The 26499-nt window shown below is 50.8% G+C and overlaps 2 protein-coding genes across 2 annotated transcripts; one reads left to right on the top strand and one right to left on the bottom strand.

Moving 5' to 3' along the window:
* Positions 1-704: 704 nt before the first annotated feature.
* On the bottom strand, positions 705-12571 carry LOC147109810 (large ribosomal subunit protein bL17m-like). Its single transcript, XM_086002387.1, has 3 exons — positions 12551-12571; positions 2624-2692; positions 705-986 (listed from the first exon to the last, which is right to left on the bottom strand). Exons 1-3 carry the CDS (start codon positions 12569-12571, stop codon positions 705-707), a joined length of 372 nt encoding a protein of 123 aa, XP_085858513.1.
* A 1874-nt stretch (positions 12572-14445) lies between these two features.
* On the top strand, positions 14446-21861 carry LOC147109809 (uncharacterized). Its single transcript, XM_086002386.1, has 3 exons — positions 14446-14491; positions 15627-15983; positions 21551-21861. Exons 1-3 carry the CDS (start codon positions 14446-14448, stop codon positions 21859-21861), a joined length of 714 nt encoding a protein of 237 aa, XP_085858512.1.
* The last annotated feature ends 4638 nt before the right edge of the window (positions 21862-26499 follow it).

The raw sequence follows: 26499 nt of genomic DNA, 5'->3' as shown, positions 1-26499 counted from the left end.
TTATAACCTATGTAATTGGATGGATAATATGTTGATGGAAAGGATGTAGGGGGCATAGAAATCAGGATAATAATAGGATTATATAAACGAGGTGACCCAATGGGTTGGATTTGATCACCACCCCGGCAGGACACCATAACAGGAGAAATAATCGGGTTGGTCAATGATTAAAAGGGATTAATCAGGATCAAAAGGGGGGACTGAAAAAGTTAAAAGGGCTAAAATAAGGGAATTGAGGAACCGAGCATATAACCAATGTACATGTCCCATAGGGAAGTATGGTGGAATGTGGCCAAATGGTCAAACTGTCAGTTGCTACTTGAATAATGTGCACAAACCGTTAGCTACTAATTGAGGAATGTGGTAAAGATAACATTTGGGGTCACAGGACTATGTAACGGTCAAAATGTGCACATGGGTCACAAGAATTTGCATCCAAAGTCAACTGTATGATGCACAGCTTTTAGGAGAGCCAAATCCCTCTGATATTTTTAGCGACCAGGAGACGGGCGCTGCGCAGATTCAGGCCCGAGGCTGACGGCGATTCCCAGGAGGCTGTCATTCCAGTGTGACTCTGGGAATCCGCCCCCAGATTTGTTCCCAGGCGGGCCAATAGCAGAAGGTCGTCCCCCGGGGATGGGAGGGGGAGGGGCGGGTGATCGATCACACGTCGCTTCCTTGCTCTCCACCGGTCAAGCTCCCAGCTAGGCTGCACTCGAAGCCTGGGACTCGCCTGAGCCCGAAGTCCTGGCCCCGGCCACCTCCTCCCTGTACCCCTTCAGCAGCTGGTTGAGCAGGGTCTTCTCGTTGGCCCCTTGTCGCCGCACGAGCAGAGGCGGCAGCGGGTTGCGCCGGTACTCGATGGCCATCTTGGCCCGGTCCAAGTTCTCCCGGGTGGGAATCTGCATCATTGGCACGGAACTCCCCCGGTGGTCCTGGAATCGCGGAGCCAGGACCTTGAAGAGCTTCGGGATCAGATCTTTCTCCTGACACAAACAGGAAAAAAAAGGTTTATTCCCAGAAATATTCCACTCTGCCCCTCCTCCCAACCGGGCCCAATAAGAACTCTCCCTTCTCAGTTACGGCTCACTCTTGCCTCCGAGTCAGAAGGTCGTGGGTTCGAGCCCCACTCCAGAGACTGGAGCACATAAACCAGGCCGACACTCCCAGTGCAGTACTGAGGGAGCGCTCCACTGTCGGAGGGGCAGTGCTGAGGGAGCGCCACACTGTCGGAGGGCCAGTACTGAGGGAGCGCTGCACTGTCGGAGGGGCAATACTGAGGGAGCATCGCACTGTCGGAGGGGCAGTACTGAGGGAGAATCGCACTGTCGGAGGGGCAGTACTGAGGGAGCATCGCACTGTCGGAGGGAGCACTGCACTGTCGGAGGGGCAGTACTGAGGGAGCACCGCACTGTCGGAGAGGCAGTACTGAGGGAGTGCCGCACTGTCGGAGGGGCAATACTGAGGGAGCATCGCACTGTCGGAGGGGCAGTACTGAGGGAGCATCGCACTGTCGGAGGGGCAGTACGGAGGGAGCACCGCACTGTCGGAGGGGCAGTACTGAGGGAGCACCGCACTATCGGAGGGGCAGTGCTGAGGGAGCACCGCACTATCGGAGGGGCAGTGCTGAGGGAGCGCCACACTGTCGGAGGGGCAGTGCTGAGGGAGCGCCACACTGTCGGAGGGGCAGTACTGAGGGAGCGCCGCACTGTCGGAGGGGCAGTACTGAGGGAGCACCGCACTGTCGGAGGGGCAGCACTGAGGGAGCGCCGCACTGTCGGAGGGGCAGTACTGAGGGAGCGCTGCACTGTCGGAGGGGCAGCACTGAGGGAGCGCTGCACTGTCGGAGGGACAGTACTGAGGGAGTGCCGCACTGTCGGAGGGGCAGTATTGAGGGAGCGCCGCACTGTCGGAGGGGCAGTACTGAGGGAGCGCCACACTGGCGGAGGGGCAGCACTGAGGGAGCGCCACACTGTCGGAGGGGCAGTACTGAGGGAGCGCTGCACTGTCGGAGGGGCAGTACTGAGGGAGCGCCGCACTGTCGGAGGGGCAGTACTGAGGGAGCGCCGCACTGTCGGAGGGGCAGTACTGAGGGAGCGTTGCACTGTCGGAGGGGCAGTGCTGAGGGAGCGCCGCACTGTCAGAGCGATTCCCTGTCAGAGGTGTCACCTTTCAGATGAGAGGTTAAACACGAGGCTCCGTCTGCCCTCTCCAGTGAATGCAAAAGATCCCACAGCCACTATTTCAAAGAGGAGCAGGGGAGTTCTCCCCGCTGTCCTGGGGCCAATATTTATCCCTGAGCCAACATCTGGTGATGATCACATTTCTGTTTGTGGGAGCTTGCTGTGCACAAATTGGCTGCCGGGTTTCCTACATTACAACAGTGACTACACTTCAAAAAAAAACCTTCATTGGCTGTAAGGTGCTGTGGGATGTCCCGAGGTAGTGAAAGGCGCTATAGAAATGCAAGTAGCCAAGGCTCTTTGCGATGGCCAGCGCGGCGAGATCACGAGCGTGGCAGAGTGACGCTCGCGACACAGGCCGACCTCGAAGACCCCGCGGCCCCCCCCACCCCCGACCCCGCGGCCCCCCCCACCCCCAGCCCCGCGCCAGAGATACTGACCGTCAGCCAGAAGTCGGCCATCTTCATGGCATTCTCGTCCGTGTCCCCTCGCTTGGCGTAATCCACCAGCTGGAAAGCAAGGGCAGATCAGTCAAACCCGCAGGCTCCTTCCCAGCACAGACAGAGGCCAGTTGGACCCTCCAGCCTGCCCTCCTTCTGTACGCGAGCAATCCCCAAACCCATCCCACTGCCCCGCTCTCTCCATCGACAAATATTGATCCCAAATTCCCCCTTTCACAGAGGCCATGGTCTCGGCCTCAACCTCCTCCCCATGGCTTCAGTGACGTGGAGGATTGGAGAAGCTGGGATTGTTCTTCGAGCAGAGAAGGTTTTGGGCAGATTGAACAGAATCACAGAATGATACAGCGCAGGAGGAGGCCATTCGGCCCATCGTGCCTCTGCTGGCTCTTTGGACCCACTCCCCTGCTCTTTTCCCAGGGCCCGGAAAATGTTTCCTTTTCAAGTATTTATCCAATTCCCTTTTGAAAGTTATTATTGAATCTGCTTCCACCGGCCTTTCGGGCAGCGCATTCCAGATCACAACAACTCGCTGTGTAAAAAAAATAATCTCCTCACCTCCCCTCTGGTTCTTTAACCAATCACCTTCAATCTGTGTCCTCTGGTTACCGACCCTTCTACCACCGGAAACAGTTTCTCCTCATTTACTCTCAAAACCATTTATGATTTTGAATACAACCTTCCCCTTAACCTTCTCTGCTCTAAGGAGAAGAATCCCAGCTCCTCCAGTCTCTCCACATAACTGAAGTCCCTCATCCCTGGAACCATTCTGGTAAAGAGCGGCGTTCAAAATCATGAGGGGTTTTGATCGAGTAAATGAGGAGAAACTGTTTCCACTGGCAGGAGGGTCGGTAACCAGAGGACACAGAGTTAAGAGAATTGGCAAAAGAACCAGAGGGGAGATGAGGAGATTATTTTTTACACAGCGAGTTGTTGTGATCTGGAATGTGCTGCCCGAAAGGGCGGTGGAAGCAGATTCAATAGTAACTTTCAAAAGGGAATTGGATAAATACTTGAAAAGGAAACATTTTCCGGGCTCTGGGAAAGGGCAGGGGAGTGGGTCCAAAGAGCCAGCACAGGCACGATGGGCCGAATGGCCTCCTCCTGCGCTGTATCATTCTATGATTCTGTTAAATCTGCCCTAAACCTTCTCTGCTCGAAGAACAATCCCAGCTTCTCCAATCCTCCACGTCACTGAAGCCATGGGGAGGAGGTTGAGGCCGAGACCGTGGCCTCTGTGAAAGGGGGAATTTGGGATCAATATTTGTCAATGGAGAGAGCGGGGCAGTGGGATGGGTTTGGGGATTGCTCGCGTACAGAAGGAGGGCAGGCTGGAGGGGCCGACTGGCCTCTGTCTGTGCTGGGAAGGAGCCTGCGGGTTTGACTGATCTGCCCTTGCTTTCCAGCTGGTGGAGGGGGGGGGGCCGCGGGGTCTTCAGAATCGGCCTGTGTCGCGAGCGTCACTCCGCCACGCCCGCGATCTCACTGCGCTGGCCATCGCAAAGCGCCTTGGCGACGCTGCAGTTTGACTGGGGCCCTCCCTGGGCTGTGTGAGACGGGAGCGTCGACCGGGCTTCCTGATCCCGACTGCGATCCAGTGACCTCCTTTGTCCTCCCCTCACCCCTTTCCACCCCCCTCCTCCCTCCCGGCGTGGTTTGAAAGGCCCGCCCGTGTGCGAATGGACACACATGCTGCACCGGTTGCGATGGCCCACATGGTGGATCAGCCCGCTGGATTAAATGGACACCTTGGCATCAGATTTACAAACGCCCTTTCGGCTCTTCTCTTCCCACTCTTGTTCTAAATACCCAGTTGTGAGTGGTTTTTGTACAGAGCACACTCCCCGACCCCCCACCCCACCAGTCCTGCAACCCTGGGCTCCAGGCTACTGACCAATCAGGCGGCTCCGCACAGACCGGGAACTTTCAATCTGCTGCACAGCAAGTCACTGATCCAACTCGCCCCGAGTGAGCCTTTGATTGAAGAAAGAAAGACTTGCATTTCTATAGCGCCTTTCACTACCTCAGGACGTCCCACAGCTCCTTACAGCCAATGAATACTTTTTTTTGAAGTGTAGTCACTGTTGTAATGTAGGAAACCCGGCAGCCAGTTTGTGCACAGCAAGCTCCCACAAACAGAAATGTGATCATCACCAGATGTTGGTTGAGGGATAAATATTGGCCTTAGGACAGCGGGGAGAACTGCCCTGCTCCTCTTTGAAATAGTGGCTGCGGGATCTTTTATATCCACCTGAGAGGGCAGATGGGGCCTCGGGTTTAACCTCTCATCTGAAAGATGACACCTCTGACAGTGCGACGTTCCCTCATTACTGCCCCTCTGACAATGCGGCGCTCCCTCAGTACTGCCCCTCCGACAGTGCAGCGCTCCCTCAGCACTGCCCCTCTGACAGTGCGGCGCTCCCTCAGTACTGTCCCTCTGACAGTGCGGCGCTCCCTCAGTACTGCCCCTCCGACAGTGCAACGCTCCCTCAATACTGCCCCTCCGACAGTGCAGCGCTCCCTCAGTACTGCCCCTGCGACAGTGCGGCGCTCCCTCAGTACTGCCCCTCCGACAGTGCAACGCTCTCTCAGTACTGCCCCTCCGACAGTGCGGCACTCCCTCAGTACTGCCCCTCCGACAGTGCGATGCTCCCTCAATAGTGCCCCTCCGACTGTACGTCGCTCACTCAGTACTGCCCCTCCGACAGTGTGGCACTCCCTCAGTACCGCCCCTCCTATAGTTGCACCCTGCTCTCCTTGACCATTGTCTGTATAGAACCGAGCCCCCGTCATTCAACTCTACTCTACACGAACTTTATTCTTTACCTTTCCCCTTTCAAGGTGCAGTGTGCATGTGGTGGGGGCACTGAATCCAGTGGCACGGGTGCAGACCGAAAAAACATGGTGCTTCATTGTTTTGAACATTGTGTGGGCTGTCTAGGCTGCACCTATTCAAGTGAGTGGGAAGTATACACCATGCTCCTGAAGAGAGCTTTGTAAATGGTGGAGAGACATTGAGGGGGAAAGTGGTGAGTCAATCCTCGCAGAGTACCCAGCCTCTGCTGTGCTCTTTAGTCACTGTGTTGTTACACTTGATACAGTTAAGCTTCTTCGCAATGTTGTCTTTCAAGATGCTGTTGGGTCATTCGACAATGTTGGTGCTGTTGAGGGCCCGGGATGGTCGCTGGGCTTATCCTTGTTCGAGACGGTGATAATCTAGGAATTAAGCACCGTGAATGTTGTCTACCCCTATTGATGGTGAAGCCAAGTCTTGATGTTGAATCTAACTATTGAAGTTAGTGACTGAGGAAATTCTAACCAATAATCACGTGACCGAGCCTGATAAATATTTTTAACAGAAGGAAACGAGAACTTCCTCTTGCTTCGCTAACTAACACGTTCGGTCATTTCTCTCTGTCCAGTTCAGACTCAACAGCAGCAAGTATGAGGTGTTCCGTTCTCGAGGTCTCCCTTCTACTGGCCGTTCTAAATCCAGGTATGATCTATAATCACATTCAATTTTATTTTCAGTCGAGTATTGACAATCATAGTCTCCAGCACTGTTGCTTGTGTGGATATATCTGTCCCCATCGGTCTAATGCCTCCGTGTTGTGGCCTCCAAATGGTAGCTGCATTTCAAAGTGGACTTTGCTTATATTCCGTGCGGTATTGGCAAACGTGTAGCAAGAATGATCAAATTAATCACAAAGTTATTTTGAATGTAACAATGACTGACATCACTTGCTTGATAAGACTGAGGATCTGTGTAGAAGCGGCATTTGAAACAACGCGAGGCACAATCAGTTCATGACCCCGCCATTTTCCTTATTCGCTAAGTTTACTAAAACAACACCTTCGTTAATAATGGATCAGCAATTCAAACTACCGTAAATTATGCACAGAAATGGCCATCAGTCCCCATGTTAGATTTACTTGCTCCCGCTGGGTGATCGTCTGCTGTTGAAACACGAGAATGAGCAACAGTATTCGACAAAAGACAAGACTGTAGAGAGGGCTTTAAACTAAATACTGGAGGGGGGGATCAGGTGAGCGGGAATTAAAAAATTCAAAGAGAAAGGAGAAGGCAATAGAGCCGGGTATTGATGGGGTAATGGTGGCCAGAGTGTGACAGGAAGGGACAGAACGTATAAACATAAGAGTGCATCAGAAAGTGGGGTCAAAGCACAGAAAAATAGTAAAAAGACAAAATTTAAAAGCTCTTTATCTGAATGCACAGCATTCGTAACAAGATAGATGAGTTGATGGCACAAATAGATATACATGGGTATGACCTGATTGCCATTACAGAGACGTGGTTGCAAGGTGACCAAGGCTGGGAACTGAATATTCAGGGGTATTTGACATTTCGGATGGATAGACAGAAGGGAAAAGGAGGTGGGTGGCTCTGTTAATAAAGGATGAGATCAGTGCAGTAGTGAGAAATGAAAGTGGCTCAGAAGAGCAAGATGTAGAATCAGTTTGGGTGGAGATAAGAAATAATAAGGGAAAGAAGTCACTGGTGGGCCTAATCTATAGGCCCCCTAACAGTAGCTATACTGTTGGACAGAGTATAAATCAAGAAATAATGGAGGCTTGTAAGAAAGGTACAGCAACAATCATGGGCGATTTTAACCTTCCTATTGATTGGACAAATCAAATTGGCCAAGGCAGCCTCAAGGAAGAGTTCATAGAGTGTATCCGAGATGGTTTCCTAGAACAATACGTTGTGGAACCAACCAGGGAGCAGCCTATCTTAGATCTGCTACTGTGTAATGAGACAGGATTAATAAATTATCTCATAGTAAAGGATCCTTTAGGAAAGAGTGATCATAGCATGGTTGAATTTCAAATTCAATTGGAGGGTGAGAAAGTTGGGTCTCAAACCAGTGTCCTGATCTTAAATAAAGGCAATTACAATGGCATGAGGGCAGAACTGGCTAAAGTGGACTGGGAAAATAGATGAAAGGGTAAGATGGTTGATAAGCAATGGTAGACATTTAAGGAGATATTTCATAACTCTCAACAAAAATATATTCCAGTGAGAAGGAAAGACTTTAAGAGAAGGGAGAACCACTTGTGGCTAACTAAGGAAGTAAAGGATGGTGTCAAATTGAAAACAAAGGCATACAATGTTGCCGAGATTAGGGGAAGGCCAGAGGATTGGGACATTTTTAAAAAACAGCAAAGGATGACTAAAAAAGTAATAAAGAGAGAGAAGCTGGATTATGAGAGTAAACTAGCAAAAAAATATAAACAGATAGTAAGAGCTTCTACAGGTATATAAAAAGGAAGAGAATAGCTAAAGTAAATGTTGGTTCCTTAGAGGATGAGACTGGGGAATTAATAATGGGGAACAGGGAAATGGCAGAGACTTTGAACAAATATTTTGCATCAGTCTTCACGGTAGAAGACACTAAAACCATCCCAATAACACATAATCAAGGGGCTATAGAGAGGGGGAACTTAAAACAATCATTATCACTAATGAAAAAGTACTCGGTAAAATAATGGGACTAAAGGTGGACAAGTCCCCTGGACCTGACGGCCTACATCCTAGGGTCTTAAAAGAAGTGGCTGCAGAGAAAGTGGATGCTTTGGTTGCAATCTACCAAAATTCCCTGGATTCTGGAGAGGTCCCAGCGGATTGGAAAACCGCAAATGTGACGTCCCTATTTAAGAAGGGTGGGAGACAGAAAGCAGGAAACTGTAGACCAGTTAGGCTGGGCCTATACTCATTGGAGTTTAGAAGAATGAGAAGTGATCTTATTGAAACATATAAGATACTGAGGGGGCTCGACAAGGTAGATGCAGAGAAGATGTTTCCCCTCATGGGGGAATCTAGAACTAGGGGGCATAGTTTCAGAATAAGGGGTCACCCATTTAAAACTGAGGTGAGGAGGTATTTCTTCTCTCAGAGGGTCGTGAATCTGTGGAATTCTCTGCCCCAGAGAGCTGTGGAGGCTGGGTCATTGAATATATTTAAGGTGGAGAGAGACAGATTTTTGAACAATAAGGGAGTGAAGGGTTATGGGGAGCGGGCAGGGAAGTGGAGCTGAGCCCAAGATCAGATCAGCCATGATCTCATTAAGTTGCGGAGCAGGCTTTAGGGGCCAAATGGCCGGCTCCTGCTCCTATTTCTTATGTTCTTATGTTAAGACACAGTTTCAGAGCTCCTGTGATACTGCTGCCTTCAGTGTGCAATCGCTGTATCGGGTCGCTGTGGTTCCGGGCTCCGTTCAGTGAAATGCGGGGGCAATTTATAATTTAAATATTGACATAGATAGAATGATCTGAAAAGTTTCAGCTCACGTTGGACAAGGCTGCACATTGTGCAAAGTGATCTGAGTCCGTGAGGCTCTGCAATATTTACTGAAAAAAGGGAAAAATGGCATCGAGATGGATTTAAGGAAGTAACTTCTTTACCCAGAGAGTGGTGAGCATGTGGAACTCGCTACCGCAGGGAGTGATTGAGTCTAGATGAATTTAAGGGGAGGCTAGATAAGAATATGACGGAGAACGGAATAGAGGGTTATGCTGATACACTTAGATGAGGAAGGATGGGAGAAGGCTCAAGTGAAGCATAACCGCCGGGATGGTCTGGTTGGGCCAAATGGCCTGTTTCTCTGCTGTACATTCTATGTAATTCTATGTTGTGGCAACACGCCACCATTGGACATAATCCGCTCACGGCAGCACGGACAGTTTACGCAAGCGCACTGCCGGCAGCAGCCGCCCCCAGCCGGGGGCCCTTTCCTCCGGCAACTTGTTTCCCGCAGGGACAGGCTGCCGGGAGCACTTCCTGTCTGGGGAGTATTTAAGTGGTTGTGCGGGCTTTTCAAGCTCTCTCTTTGCCATGATGTGAATTAAAGCAGTTGTGTTCCACCAACTCCGGTCTCGACTCCCACGTTTGCCGCGATATCTCAACACTGGTGACCCCGATGCTCAGGACGAATCCTAAGCTAGCATGGTGGATACAAACGCAGTCACGGTTAAACTACCGGACTTTTGGGAGAACCTGGCCGAGGCCTGGTTCATTCAAGCCGAGTCCAGATTCCGGCTGAGAAGCATCACAGTCGACGCCACGAAGTACGACTACCTCGTCGCCTCGCTCACCTACGCCACAGTCCCCAAGGTTTGGGCAGCGCTGCAGGATCCACCAGTGGAAGGCAAGTACGAACATCTGAAGGCCGCGCTTCTTAAAAAATTTCAGGCGCCCTCTTACCAGCGCAACTGCCAACTCCTCGACCTCCCAGGCCTTGGTGATGCTTCACCGTCGGACATGCTTTCCCACATGCTGTCCCTCTCGGACGACAAAAACCCCGGCGCCCTCTTTCGCACGCTTTTCATTCGGCAGCTCCCCGCCAGCATCCGCCTGCTCATTGTGGAGTCTGGCTCCACGGACCTGAATGAGATAGCTGAAAAGGCCGACCGGCTGCTCTCCGCGCAGACCGCCCGCGACGTCGCGCCCGACCTCACGGCAATGACCACGCGGTCTCCCTGGCCCACTAGGCCCGACCGCCCTTCCACTCCGGGTCACTGCTACTACCACACCCGTTTTGGCACTAAGGCCCAACGCTGCAAGCCACCGTGCACTTTCAAACCCCCCCCCGCACCGGCCCCCACGATGGCCGCGGGGCAAAAGGGGCCCCTGCTGTACGTCACCGACGACAGCACCAACCGCCGATTCCTGTGCGACACAGGAGCCCAGCACAGCATCACCCCCGCCTCCGCCCTCGAAATCCAACGCGGCGCACGGGGTATCACGCTGGCCGCAGCCAATGGCTCTGACATCCGCACATACGGCACCCGCATGGTCACGCTCGACCTCACAGGCCGCCGCTACCACTGGGAGTTCCTCACAGCCAAGGTCCTCTGCCCACTCATCGGCGCCAACTTCCTACGCGCCCACGGCCTCCTTGTCGACATTCCGAGGCACTGCCTCGTCGACATCAACACTATGGCCCCCATCCCTGGCGCATTCACCCCGGCCCGTTCGGCCGGCCTGACGACCTACTGCCTCGCCAGTGCCACGGACGACTACTCGGCACTTCTAGCCGAGTTTCCCGCCCTCACTAACCCGACCTTTTCGGCCAAAGCCGCCAAACATGGTGTGGAGCACTATATCCCCACCACCGGCCCCCCGGTCTCTGCCCACGCCCGCAGACTCAACCCGGCCAAGCTGGAAATCGCGCGGGCCGAGTTCACCACCATGGAGCAACTCGGCATCATCCGCCGCTCCAGCAGCCCTTGGGCCTCGCCCCTCCACATCGCCCCCAAGCCCGGCGGAGGCTGGCGCCCCTGCGGGGACTACCGCCGCCTCAACGACGCCACCACCCCCGACCGATACCCGGTGCCGCACATCCAGGACTTCTCGGCCCGACTGGCTGGACGAACCGTCTTTTCCAAGGTCGACCTGGTGCGCGGTTACCACCAAGTCCCCGTACACCCCGCGGACATCCCCAAAATGGCCGTCATCACCCCATTCGAGCTGTTCAAGTTCCTGAGGATGCCCTTCGGCCTCAAGAATGCAGCCCAGGCTTTCCAGCGCCTTATGGACTCAGTCCTCCGGGACCTGAACTTCCTATTCGTCTATCTAGACGACATTCTCGTGGCCAGCTCCTCTAAACAGGAACACCTCGAACACTTTCGCATCCTGTTCGGGCGCCGAGCCCAACACGGGCTCATCCTCAGCCCGGCGAAGTGCCAATTCGGCCTAGCCGAGATCAATTTTCTCGGCCACCACATCACCCCTGCTGGGGCCGTCCCCCTGCCCGACAAGGTGCAGGCCGTCCAGCAATTCCCCCGCCCCAAAACCATCAAGGGCCTCCAGGAGTTCCTCGGGGTGGTGAACTTCTACAACAGGTTCATCCCCAGAGCTGCAGCCCTCATGAAGCCCCTATATGACTCCCTCCGAGGTAAATCCGGCAGGATGGCCGTAGCCTGGACCACTGACACGTCAGCCGCCTTCGACGCCACCAAAAACGCGCTCGCCGACGCCACCCTGCTCGCGCACCCGAGGGCCGATGCCCGGGTCGCGCTCACCACCGACGCCTCCGACCATGCGGTCGGAGCCGTGTTCGAGCAGTGGGTCAATGGCGCGTGGCAGCCACTTGCCTTCTACAGCCGCCAACTGCGCCCCCCGGAGGTCAAATACTCTACTTTCGACCGCGAGCTCCTCGCGTTCCACCTGTCGGTCCGCCATTTCAGGTTCCTCCTGGAGGGCCGCCCCTTTACCACATACGTAGACCACAAGCCGCTCACATATGCGATGGCCAAGCACACCGAACCCTGGTCCGCTAGGCAGCAACGCCAGCTCGCGGCCGTGTCCGAGTTTACCACGGACATCCAGCACGTCTCCGGTAGAGACAACATTGTCGCCAACTGCCTTTCCCGTCCCGCCATCTGCGCGAATCACCTAGCGGTCGTCTACGCGCAACTAGCAGCGGCCCAGCTGACGGACCCAGACCTCCTCTCGGCGGCTACCAGCCTGCCAGGGCTACGCCTAGCCAAGGTCGCGCATGGGCCCGAAGCCACGGCAGTCACTTGCGACGCCTCACTCGGCCAACCCAGGCCGGTCGTCCCTGCAACCTGGCACCGCCGCATCTTCGACGCGCTCCACGGGCTCTCCCATCCGGGTTCCCGCGCATCTGTCAAACTCCTCTCCCAGCGCTTTGTCTGGCGTGGCCTCAGCAAAGATGTTCAGACTTGGGCCACCTCCTGCCTCGCCTGCCAATGGGCTAAGGCACAGCTGCACACAAAAGCACCCCTGGGAGACTTCGAGGTACCCAGCCGCCGCTTCGACCACGTACACGTCAACATCGTCGGTCCTCTGCCGCCATCGCAAGGTCAAGCTTATCTCCGCACGATGGTCGACCGCTACACACGCTGGCCTGAGGCAGTGGCGCTGACCTCCACCGCCACAGCCGACATCGCCAGGGCGTTCGTTAACACCTGGGTCGCGAGGTTCGGCGTACCGGCTGACATAACCTCCGACAGAGGCGCCCAGTTCACCTCCGAACTCTGGACGGCCACAGCACGCAACCTCGGGGTGACGCTCCACCGAACCACGGTGTACCACCCGCAGGCCAACGGGCTGTGTGAACGCTTCCACAGGTCACTCAAGGCCTCACTCCGCGCCGGCCTGCAGGACAGTACCTGGACTGACCGACTACCATGGGTGCTACTAGGCCTATGCACCGCGGTCAAGGAAGACCTCCAGTCCTCAGCAGCGGAGTTAGTCTACGGACAACCGCTGCGCGTACCAGGCGAATTCCTCCCGGAGGCTACCACACCTTGGTCGGCCGAATAGCAGCGGATCAACTCTTTCTCTTCCGCTCAACAGTTCGCTCCACTTCCGGTCAACCGACACGGCGAACTCGCACCTCACATCCCGCCAAACTTACAGCAGGCACGCTTCATCTTCGTGCGACACGACGCGCACCGCGGACCCCTGCGACCCCCGTACGATGGACCGTACGAGGTACTATAAACCGGGAACAAGGTTTTCAAGCTGCGACTCGGCGACAGGGTCGAAACAGTCTCCATCGACCGACTCAAACCAGCACACACAGAACCAGGGGAACAGGTCCCCGTGGCCCGACCTCCAATTAGAGGCCGTCCCTCCAGCAAGCCAGCACAGCCGGCGGCGAACCGCCCGGCCCCACCAACTAGACCGGCGACCACTCAGAGCCGCTCCGGCAGAACCATTAGACCACCGTCACGACTCGTCCACTCCTCCTAAGCGGATTCTGGGGGGAGCTCTGTGGCGACACGCCACCATTGGACATAATCCGCTCACGGCGGCACAGACAGTTTACGCAGGCACACTGCCGGCAGCAGCCGCCCCCAGCCGGGGGCCCTTTCCTCCGGCAACTTGTTTCCCGCAGGGACAGGCTGCCGGGAGCACTTCCTGCCTGGGGAGTATTTAAGTGGTTGCGCGGGCTTTTCAAGCTCTCTCTTTGCCATGATGTGAATTAAAGCAGTTGTGTTCCACCAACTCTGGTCTCGAGTCCCACGTTTGCCGCGGTATCTCAACAATGTAACATTTTCAGCCAATAGTCCTGCTTCCTGGTTCGAGCCAAGACCCGCTATTCTCATGCGAGTGGAATCGCATTATGTGATAACACATCAACATTAATTGTAAGGTAGCATCGGGGTAACATACTGGCCAGGGCTGGGGGAGGGGAGCTGACACCAAGCGACTGTCAGCCCCTTAGTTCCACCTCCTCTGACCACACAGGACACAGCTCTCTGCATCTGAAAGGCTCACAGTGAAGCACAAAGTGTAACAGATGGTTGAATGAGCAACGACTAAAGAAATAAACCGGATGAGGAGACACTGGGATCCGCTCGGTGCGAGTGTGGGGAGGGGGTGTGGTGGCGGGGGGATAGTGGCGGGGGGAGGGGCGGTGCAAACAAGTCAAAATTTGCCCGGGAATTTGGATCCTTCCATCAAAAGGGCAGCACTTCACCGGCGGGGCGGCGCATTGCTCCAAATATGTGAGAGCAACAAAACAAAGGCCCCTCTGGAAGGCAGGGCCGGGGCTGGGAAAGCAGCGGGAAATTTGAAAGCAGGAAATTATTGCGTCAAGTTTAACACCGTCATGTTTACCTGTTTGTTTGGCGTTAATGCATCCACTATTTTAACTGAACATTGATCCCTTTTTCTCCTTGTTTTTTTATTGGTGTAAAGGCTCGGTTTAATTATTGGACAGAGTAATGTCACATCGATGAGCTGAGTGCCTCTACTATAGCATATTCAGTTTTCTGCGAGTTAGAGGCCAGCCGGGGGAGAAGTGGAATAAATGGGTTTGGAGGTAACAAAGGCCTGGCTGATGGTTTCAACAGCAGGTGAGGTGAGGCAGGGCAGAGTCGAGTAACGTTACAGAGGTGGGTGTTGGCGGCCTTGGCGATGGTGAGAATATGGGGCGGGAAACTCAGCTCAGGGTCCAATAGGACGCCAAGGTTGTGAAAAGTCAGCTTCAGACTCAGGCAGTGGCCAGGGAGAGGGATGGTGTTGGTGCCCAGGGAACAGAGTTTGTGGGTAACGGTGGATATTTATCGGGCAGTGGCCAGGGAGAGGGATGGTGTTGGTGCCCAGGGAACAGAGTTTGTGGGTAAAGGTGGATATTTATCGGGCAGTGGCCAGGGAGAGGGATGGTGTTGGTGCCCAGGGAACAGAGTTTGTGGGTAAAGGTGGATATTTATCGGGCAGTGGCCAGGGAGAGGGATGGTGTTGGTGCCCTGGGAACAGAGTTTGTGGGTAAAGGTGGATATTTGTTGGGCAGTGGCCAGGGAGAGGGATGGTGTTGGTGCCCAGGGAACAGAGTTTGTGGGTAAAGGTGGATATTTATCGGGCAGTGGCCAGGGAGAGGGATGGTGTTGGTGCCCAGGGAACAGAGTTTGTGGGTAAAGGTGGATATTTATCGGGCAGTGGCCAGGGAGAGGGATGGTGTTGGTGCCCAGGGAACAGAGTTTGTGGGTAAAGGTGGATATTTATTGGGCAGTGGCCAGGGAGAGGGATGGTGTTGGTGCCCAGGGAACAGAGTTTGTGGGTAAAGGTGGATATTTATCGGGCAGTGACCAGGGAGAGGGATGGTGTTGGTGCCCAGGGAACAGAGTTTGTGGGTAAAGGTGGATATTTATCAGGCAGTGGCCAGGGAGAGGGATGGTGTTGGTGCCCAGGGAACAGAGTTTGTGGATAAAGGTGGATATTTATCGGGCAGTGGCCAGGGAGAGGGATGGTGTTGGTGCCCAGGGAACAGAGTTTGTGGATAAAGGTGGATATTTATCGGGCAGTGGCCAGGGAGAGGGATGGTGTTGGTGCCCAGGGAACAGAGTTTGTGGGTAAAGGTGGATATTTATCGGGCAGTGGCCAGGGAGAGGGATGGTGTTGGTGCCCAGGGAACAGAGTTTGTGGGTAAAGGTGGATATTTATCCAATCTCATACAGTCCGGTTTAATATCACACTTTGCTCCCTGTGCAGGCACCGCGAGGGATGGAGATGATGGAGATATTCCGGAACTGGTTCTTTCGAACGGGTCCAGCCCGGTTTTGCTGCCTTGTTTCTCCCGGTCTCCGACTCAAATTGATGCGATTCAGTGGACATTTCAACCTGCCTCAGGAGACAATGGGATGGCACTTTGTGCAATTGATAAGAACAACACTGAGTGCAGCTCCCCGCGGTTCCCACATATAACACTGGCTGAGACTGAGGGTTTCAGGACGGGGAATTATTCTCTCTTGTTCACGGCGACAATGGAAGATGCCGGAAATTACGACTGTTTGCTGTATTCTGGACACAAGGAGAAGAAGATGTTAATCCGCCTCATAGTGATCAATGGTGAGTTACTGGAAGCAGTTTATGGTGTAATTATATGTGTATGATAGTCTCACACAAACTGTTTCACCATTTTCCGTATATCCGCCACTGTTCCGTTAAATTCCGTGTCTTTAAATGCCAACATCTTGACAATTTGTGATGTGGAAAAACGCAGCATTAAAACAGTGTTGCTTTCTTGCTGGGCAGGTTATTGTAGGCCTCGGAAACACTTTCTTGTTCAGTAAATGTAAATTCTCAGCAATTTATTTATCTTTATTGTGAAAACTATGGGAAATCCCGCAGTAAAGTTTCAACCGGTAAAGATCAGATCCATTTCCGGAAAATTCCCTCAGCACTTCTGCTCAAATCTCATTGAGGTAGAAACTGACTTCAGTGGAGCTGAATATCGGGCGGCGGGTGTAACAGGCGGACAATACATGACCACACGTTCTACACTGTCGGTTAAAATGAATTTCCAGCCCACAGGCTCGGACTAGTAAGGTCCCAATATGGCGGGCAGGAAATGTGTACATTTGCGACTGAAAGTGCGCCTCCTGACATATTGGGTGAGAACAGGCGAGGGGCATCCTTTGCCAATGCCTGAAACAGGCGTTAGGCTCTTTGCATTTGCTAATTTGAGGCCAATTCTGTAAGATTGGTTTATCATGAGGCGGCCAGGCCCCTCTCCAGATGCACTCTTGGAAACCAGCTCTAGGAATTGCCTGCTACAAAGAAGCAAACTAATGTAAGATCACATATTAAAGGGCCCCATTGCACCTCCCAACACCCCCTCCACGTTGCTCCAAACACGACCTGCTGATCCCGGGACCCCAACATTGAACCCCGCAAATCCTGATCCAGGCCCTGATCCCTGACTCGGCTCAATCTCTGATCCCTGGCTCAGACATCTATCATCAACCCCCAACCATGGCTGTGAACCCGATCCCCGACATATGCCCCCATCCCCGATTCTTGAGTCCGGCCCCAATCTCTGACACTTGAAACAGGCCATGTTCACCGAACGCTGAATCCCGTCCCCAGCTCTGACCCGAGACCCCAGTCTCATCCCCGACCCAGGCACCGACCCCTGAAGCCCGACCAAGGCAGGGATTCCTGAACCTGGTCTTCACCGGCGAGCTGCCTCTGGACGCCCAGCATGTGCCTGCAGCACATTGGTCTGACATTAATGAGGCCCAAGGCCCGATAGGCCTACCTGTTTTGAGGCTGTGCCTTTCTTGATAGAATAGTGATTCTGCACTGTGTAATAGTGGTGAGTTTGAGGAGAAGGAGCCAAAGTGGTTTGCTGCATTGATTTGTGGAGAATGAAGGGAAGCGGGGTGGTTGTATTGTGAGTATTTTGAATAATGATCTTGTTAGTGGTAGAGCTGTGAGCAGGGAGAAAGAGCAGTATCGCTACCTTGACAACTCTCCTGAGGTCATTGAACGTCTTTCAGTGTTGCAGCCATGTGCTGGGATGAACGTTCCTTGCCTTGCTCTCCTCACTGGCGGTGGAGGTGTTTCGGGAACAGGATGTCCCTCCTCCCGTCCACTGTCTGCATTAATGCCACCAACGTGACAATGAAGAAACTTGGGGCCCTAATTGGATCTTTTGCAGCAATGTTATCCCTCTGACAACGTTTCCCGCTGTCTGTAGACAAAGTGCACTGTTGTGTATGTAATATGTGTGCTACTTTGAACCTATGGACAGGACTGCACTACTTGTTGGGCGTAGTGATACGCAGTACCACTCCTGGCCATAGGGGTATAAATAGTACTGTGGGTACTGATCCCCCTCAGTTCCCGCCTGTGGGCATGAAGTAAAGACCTATGTATAGTCCCTACCTCCAACCAGTAAAGACCTGTTTGAGTTATACGTTTAAGTCTTTGTGTTAATTGTTCAATACAATACACATACTTAACACTGGCGACGAGTCAGGTTCTTACCCTGCGGCAGTTGAAGAGAGGTTTCAAACATCACCACCCCACTAGAAGCGACAGGCTTTAGGACTCTGAAGCCTCCATCAGCGACTGAGCACTGGAGTGCAGCAAACATCCTGACAGCTTCCAGCGACTGACAGAAGTCTTTCTGCAGTTTCCTTGTTCAACCTAGGTGGTGGGGTAAGCCGTGCAGTGTTGGCTGCAAAGACAGGGCTGGGGAAGTTGGAGAAGAGAAGGGCGATCGCAATCCCTGATAAGAGCCGCGGTGAAACGCGCGAGCGGGTAAGCCAGAGCCCGGGAGGGAGCGAGCAAGAGCCGCGCGAGCGGGTGAGCCAGAGGCCGGGAGCCACTTCAAGTGCGAGGCCCAGCCGGGCCAGCGATCGGAACCAAAGATAAGGGCCGCACTCGGGGGCTGAAGGGAGACGGCGTCGGGGGACGGGTGAAGACCGCCAAGCGCGGGAAAACTGCCATTTTGTGGGCGGAGGACGACGGCAAGAGCGGGAAGCCGCCATCTTTGATAACAAGTAAACAAAATAAAATCTGAGAAATTGCAAATCTACAATGACTAAACACGGGAATATTAGCACCTTTGATAGTGACCTCAAAGATTGGGCCATATATGTTGAAAGAGTAAAAAATTATTGTAAGGCCAATAAAATTCATGACCAAGATAAAGCTCTAACATTATTAAATTTAATGGGTGCGAAGACATACGGGCAATTGAAACACCTGCTATCACCAGATGAACCGGCGGATAAGACGTTCGATGAGATTGTTACTGTCCTGAAAGATCATCTAAACCCCACGCCGCTGATGCTAGCGGAACGATTTAAATTTTACGACAGAAGGCAGCTACAGCATGAAAGCAATGCTGATTATTTGCTGGAATTGCGTAAATTAGCGAAATATTGCCAGTTTGGAACGGGACTGACAGAGGCACTTCGAGACAAATTTGTGTGTGGTTTATTTAAACAGGATACACAAAAGCGACTGCTCGAGGAGAATGAGCTGACGCTTGAGAAGGCGGTCACTATGGCAGCAGCACACGAAGCCGCAGCGAGAGGCACGGCAGTAATGCAGCTACGGTCACCGGAGCTCAGTGCACACAAATTGGGTGTGAGTTCTGGCAAATGTTATCGTTGTGGAAAGACAACGCATGATCAGAACCAGTGTTGGTTTAAAAACCAAGAATGTAGAACTTGTGGTAGGCTTGGACATATAGCTAGAGTATGCAGGTCAGGGAAGAAGACCAGCAACAAGAAGTCACCGCAAGGAAAATACGCAAAGGTACACAAGGTGACCGAACAGGAGTCCGATTCAGACGCTAGCAGTAATGAACTGGCTAGCTTAAGCTGTAATGAACTGGCTAGCTTAAGAGTACTCAACGCTGGTAAGGGTGCAGACCTCCAGACAATTTGGGTCACTCTTCAGATAGAAGGAGTCCAAGTAAAACTGGAATTGGACACTGGATCGGCATTGACGGTCATAAATAAGAAAGATTACGGAAAGTTATTCCAACATATTCCCCTACAGGATACGGGGATTATATTGAAAACATACACGGGGCAAAGAGTGTACCCCATCGGGAAAATAGAGGTTGCAGTGGTCCACAAGGGCGAAGACAGTCAAATAATGGACTTATATGTGATATCTGAAGGAGGTTCTCCACTACTAGGACGGGAGTGGATTAGGAAAATGAATATGGACTGGCATTTCCTACAAACAATAACGAGTGAGAACTCGGTGAAGATAGTCGGCCCAGACTCTGGAACGGATGATGGTAAGCCCAACTCAGGTGCAAAAGACAAAGTTTCAGCACAGAATTCCACTGAGCAACAACAACATAGTTTAACTGTGGATTCTGAGTCTGGCAAGTCTACTGATGTGCCCATTTCTGAGGGACACCGGGCTCGAACTCAACTCCATTTCAAACTACAACAGCAATTAGAACAAATGCTTCGCCGTTGTGAGCAAGAGTTGAATGCAACGAAAGAGTTCTTTGATATAGAGTTGGAGAATCTGGAAAGACAACAGAAGCAGCTGATGGAGAAAATGGAGCAGGAGCACACAAAACGTCTGATGTCAGAGGAGTTAACGGTCAGCCAACTCCTGCATATGCTGAAGGACAGGACTCTGAAATGGGAAAAACTTGAACACGAACTTCAATATTCAAACGAAAGGGGTTCGGAGCTCTCAAAGGTTATTGGAAGAGCTGAGGTGGCAACACAGACTGAGATGACTGCAACAGAGCAGCCCTTGGATGCCAAAAGTACGCTGACTCACGTCAACGTAGAACAACAGACCGCTGAAACAGCTGCTCCGGTAGAGGGATTGAATAGTCCGATCAATCAATCTCCAAAAGAAGTTGAAGTAGTAAAATCTCAAATGAGGTCATTAGTAAACGACTTGCTGAAAGCCCAGAAAAAGCTGGATGAAGAGGTACGCATGAAGAAGTCTCTTCAGGAAAGATGTCTGGACTTGGAGCAAAAGCTGGCTAACGCCCAGCTGGGTATGGAGGAAATAGAAGACCCTCTCGCTGGCCTAGATCAGGACGACACCGAATATTACTATGTCCTGTCCTGCCCAACTTGTAACTTCGACTCCCACCATACAGAAATCATGGAGGAGCACCGAAAGTCTACGGAACATCGGGAGAAGGTGGCTCTACTACGGAAAAAGGAGGGAGAGAAGGAGGAACTGCGCATGCAGCTGGCAGCTGACAGTGGAGCCCAGAGAGTCTCCAAGAAGCAGAAAAGGAAAAGTCGAAACAGAAGATGACCCATCTGAACCATTATTACCTCTACCAGATCACACACGTGGTCCCTCCGAACGGAGCCAATTCAGTTCGGAAGTTCAAACTGTTAAATCCATGGAAGGACTATTGAATGAGTCACTCCAGCAACGTGAACCGACTCCACCACAGAGATTGAATCTGTGAACTGTTTTCCGCAGAGACTGAATCTGTGATCTGTTTTGACATGAAGTTATCTATGTATCTATGTTATTCTGTTATGTAAACCTGAAGTTATATATGTATATATGTTATTACGTTATGTTAAATGGGGAGATGACTGTAAAGCTAGGAAGGGAGGAATGTTGTGTATGTAATATGTGTGCTACTTTGAACCTATGGACAGGACTGCACTACTTGTTGGGCGTAGTGATACGCAGTACCACTCCTGGCCATAGGGGTATAAATAGTACTGTGGGTACTGATCCCCCTCAGTTCCCGCCTGTGGGCATGAAGTAAAGACCTATGTATAGTCCCTACCTCCAACCAGTAAAGACCTGTTTGAGTTATACGTTTAAGTCTTTGTGTTAATTGTTCAATACAATACACATACTTAACATGCACCTCCCCTTTAAGAGTTGCTGTCTCCCGTTAGGGGTCGGGAGACACACCCGATTTCCGGACCTAACCCGAAACAGGAAAAATGCCACTGCACAGTGGGGGAAGGGCTGGCGGCACGTGTATCATTTTAATGAGTTTCAAGCAGGAATTTAAGGTGGTGCCTGGGACTATGTGACATGACGTGTGCAGCATGTGCGCCTGACCCTGTGCGCAAGTATTCGGCCGCGAATGCAGTTCGAGGCCATAATTTAATCTATGGTGTCTTTTGTCAGTTTAACCAGTTATCCTCTTCCCACAGTGTCTGTGATCCCAGCCGGCCCGATTCCCCTGGGAAGCTCCGTAACTCTGACCTGTGAGATGCCCGGGCTGTCCTATTTCAACAGTATCGATTGGAGCATTGAAAATACCCGAGTAACTTGGAAAGGGATTGAAATCCTGTGGAAACTGAACAATGCGCTGATTCATAAAGACAAGCGGCACAAGTTCGATTTCAGAAGTTTAATCATCAATAATTTTCAACTCCCTGATGCGGGATGCTACACATATACTGTAAGATTGAAGAATGGAAAGATTTGCTCTTGTAGTCGTCTCTTGGAGATATCAGGTTAGCCCGCATCTCAAACAAAACTTCCATTTGCCCACATGATTGATGTCAATATCTCGCCAGTATCACTTGTAGAAAGTGGAGTTGGCAGGCTGCTCTGTCCTGCTTGGTGCTGAGCTGCCCGAGTGCTGTTGTGACTGCACACAGCCGGTCAGCTGGTGAGTCTTTCATTGAACTCTCGACTTGAGCAATGAAGGCAGTGAAAAGGCTTCAAACAGTCAGGAGGTGATCCAAATCACCGCACAGTAACCAGCCTCTGCTGTCCTCCTGGATCCAGAGTGCTCTGTTTAAGCTTCTGGCCAGGATTCTATTAGTTGGTTCGGAAGTTGCAGTGCTGCTGAAGGTCATGGGGAGGCGGTGGTCTTTCTGTTGCTTGAGATGGTCGTCAACAGGCACTCCTGTGGTATCAATCGTACCAGCCATTGTCCTGCTGTAAGTGTGAAAGGAGCTGGCCACGGCAGAATGGTCAGCGAATAACCCCACTCCCGATCTTATGACAGAGAAAATGTTACTGACAGAACATCTGGATGGTGGTTGGGCCAAGGATGCCTGCCTGAGTTACCCCAGATGTGAAGTCCTAACGCTGTGATGATTGGCCTCGACACCAGCTGCCATCTTCCTGTGTGTCATCCAAAACTCACTCAGTAGAGTGTTACACCTGACTCCCATTGACATTAGATTTTTTTTCTATGAGGATTTGATGTTATTCTCAATAGAATGTTGCATCCTGAAGATTGACAGTGCAGCAGCACATGGTGAATGTGGGTTTTTGTACCTTCATACACTTCCCTTGGAGAACAGTGTGCAGCAGTGGAAGGATTCGCAGGCAGATTAACAGTCTGATAGGCCATCACCTGAACATTCCTTCCATGGCTGTAACCATCCTTACACCAGCCAATAGGGAGGTTCGTTCCAGAGGGCGACTCTTATGGGCTTCCTAATGGAGGTCACTCACACCCACCGGACCCGTGTATCCTACTGGATGTCAAACTAGTGATCCTCTCGCATTGTTCAATCCCATACCACTTCTGGCTCAGAGGTGGGAACGCTCCGACCAAAGTCTGGTAACTGCAGGAATGAATCAGGAGGTGAGACATTGTAAACCATTCAATGTTGGTATGTATGTGTGAGGCGGGGGTCGGTGAGCTGTAAATACAGTGAAATTTGTACCAGAATTATGGATCCTTTCAACAAATGGGCAACAGTTGATTGCGGGTATTGTGCAATGTTCCAAATCTGTTAGCAATAAACCCAAATGCTCTGTGTAAAGTAGCAGTGGGTGGGAGACTGTTTCTACAGAATCCATTTACACACTGACAGTACCTGACTTATACTTGGGGAGATCCCTGTCCATACATAATCTTGCTGAACTTCGCTCCAAGCAGGTATTTGAAAGCAGGGAGTGAATGTGTCATGTTTATCCCAATGACATTTACCTTCTTTGTAAGACATTGCTATGTCCAGTACTTTAATTGCCGTTTGAGCAGGTCGAAACATCTCCGTGATATTATTGGACAGGGTAATGACAATTAATGAGTTTTCCACCCGTACTTTAACATGGCTGTTTTATGTTGAAGCTTTTTCAGTGTTAGTATAACCCAAAGCACATTTCAAAATCTATCCAGAACCTATTGGAAATTTCCTACCAAATCTTCACATGCATTGAACCCCAATCACTACCTCCAGAAACACCTAATTGTTCAGTTTGTTCTTAAGCTGCAAATGATGTTGGTAAGACCGTGTTTATTGTCCATCCGTGGTTGCTTCAGGGCAGTAAGATTGAGCCAAGTAGTGTGGGACTGGAGTCCCCTGTAGCCCAGGTCCCTCCCCGAAGGACATGAGTCAACCATTGGGGTCGTTTTTGCAACGACCTTCATCGATAATTTTCAGCCTCAGTATCTATTTTGATCAAATTCCTTTATTTATGTTAATTTGTTGTCATTTTCTGTAGGAACTGCACCTACTTCTCTCGCTACAGATAATCCACTGACAGCAACATCAGGTGAAACTTTAATCTCATGAACTCCACGGTTACTGTTTGTTTACATAAGAAACAGGAGCAGGAGTCGGCCAATCAGCCCCTCGAGCCTGCTCCGCCATTCAATAAGATCTTGGCTGATCCAATCTTGGCCTCAACACCACTTCCCCGCCCGCTCCCCGTACCCCTCGACTCCCTTGTAGTTCAAATGTCTGTCAATCTCCGCCTTGAATATGTTCAATGACTCCGCCTCCACAGCTCTCCAGGGTAGAGAATTCCAAAGATTCACGACCCTCTGAGAGAAGAAATTCCTCCTCATCTCCGTCTTAAATGGGCAACCCCTTATCCTGAAACTGTGCCCCCCTAGTTCTAGATACCCCCACTAGGGGAAACATCCTCTCAGCATCCACCCTGTCAATCCCCCTCAGAATTTTATATGTTTCAATAAGATCACTTCTCATTCTTCTAAACTCCAATGAGTATAGGCCCAGCCTGCTCAACCTTTCGTCATACGTCAACCCCTTCATCCCAGGAACCAACCTCATGAACCTCCAGTGCAAGTATATCCTTCCTTAAATATGGAGACCAAAACTGTACGCAGTGCTCCAGGTGCAGTCTCACTAGCGCCCTGTGAAGTTACATCAACCTTCCCTCAACCTTTTTATACTCCATACCCCTTGCAATAAAGGCCAACATTCCATTAGCCTTCCTAATTACCTGCTGTACCTGCATGCTAACGTTATGTGTTTCATGTACTAGGACCCCCAGATCCCTTTGTACCGCAGCATTTTGTAGTCTCGCTCCATTTAAATAATAATTTGCTTTTTCATTTTTCCTTCCAAAGTGGAAAACCTCACATTTTCCCACATTATACTCCATCTGCCAAATTTTTGCCCACTCACTTAACCTCTCTATACCCCTTTCCAGACTCCTTGTGTCCTCCTCAAGACTTGCTCACCCACCTATCTTTGTACCATCAGTAAATTTGGCTACAGTACACTCGGCCTCTTCATCCAAGTCATTAATATAGATTGTAAATAGTTGAGGCCCCAGCACTGATCCCTGTGGCACCCCACTAGTTACTGATTGCCAACTGGAAAATGACCCATTTATCCCGACTCTCTGTTTTCTGTTAGTTAGCCAATCCCCTAACCATGCTAATATATTATCCCCAACCCGTGCACTCTTATCTTGTGCAGTAACCTTTTATGTGGCACCTTATCAAATGCCTTCTGGAAATCCAAATACACGACATCTACTGGTTCCCCTTTATCCACCCTGTTTTTTACATCCTCAAAGAACTCTAGCAAATTTGTCAAACACGATTTCCCTTTCATAAAACTATGCTGACTTTTCTTGATTGTCTTATGATTTTCTAAATGTCCTGCTATTACCTCCTTAATAATGGATTCCAGCATTTTCCCAATGACAGAAGTTAGGCTAACTGGCCTATAGTTTCCTGCTTTCTGTCTCCCTCCTTTCTTGAATAGGAGCATTACATTTGCAGTTTTCCAATCCGCTGGGACCTCTCCAGAGTCCAGGGAATTTTGATAGATTACAACCAACACATTCACTATCTCTGCAGCCACTTCTTTAAGACCCTAGGATGCAGGCCATCAGGTCCAGGGGACTTGTCGACCATTAGCACCATTAGTTTGCCTAGTACTTTTTCTCTAGTGATAGAGATTGTTTAAGTTCCTCTCTCTCTATAGCCCCTTGATTATCTATTCTTATTGGGATGTTTTTAGTGTCTTCTACCGTGAAGACCGAGCCTAAATAATTGTTTAAAGTCTCTGCCATTTCTCTATTTCCCATTATTAATTAATTCCCCAGTCTCCTCCTCGAATGGACCAACGTTTACTTTAGCTACTCTATTCCTTTTTATATACCTGTATAAGCTCTTACTATCTGTTTTTATATTATTTGGTAGTTTAATCTCGTACTCTAACTTCTCCCACTTAATTTTTTTTAGCCTCTGGCCTACCACTAATCTTCGCAACATTGTATGCCTTTTCTTTCAATTTGATAACATCCTTAACTCCCTTAGTTAGCCACGGTTGGTACATCCTTCTTGTGGAGTCTTTCTTTCTCACTGGAATACACCTTTGCTGTGATTTATGAAATATCTCCTTAAATGTCTGTCACTGCTGATCTACCATCTTACCCTTTAATCAATTTTCCCAGTCCACTTTAGCCAACTCTGTCCTCATACCATTGTAATTGCCTTTATTTAACTTTAGAACACTTGTTTCAGTCCCAAGTTTCTCACCTTCAAACTGAATTTGAAATTCTACCATGCTATGATCACTCTTTCCTAGGGGATCCTTTACTATGAGATCATTAATTAATCTTGTCTCATTACACATTACCAGATCTAAAATAGCCTTCTCCCTGGTTGGTTCCTCAACGTATTGCTCTAAGAAACCATCCCGAATACACTCTATGAACTCATCCTCAAGGCTATCCTTGCCAATTTGATTTGTCCAATCTATATGATGATTAAAATCACCCATGATTATTTCAGTACCTTTCTTACAAGCCCCCATTATTTCTTGATTTATACTCTGTCCTACAGTATAGCTACTGTTAGGGGGCCTATAGATTACTTCCACCAATGACTTCTTACCCTTGATATTTCTTACCTCCACCCAAACTGACTCTACAT

This window comes from Somniosus microcephalus, chromosome 12 (genome assembly GCF_052327205.1).
Source record: "Somniosus microcephalus isolate GS21.2 chromosome 12, FLI_Smic_1.0, whole genome shotgun sequence".
NCBI classification, from domain to species: Eukaryota; Metazoa; Chordata; class Chondrichthyes; order Squaliformes; family Somniosidae; genus Somniosus; species Somniosus microcephalus.
Note: the sequence above shows the minus strand (reverse complement) of the source record. Positions and strands in the feature narration are given on the sequence as shown.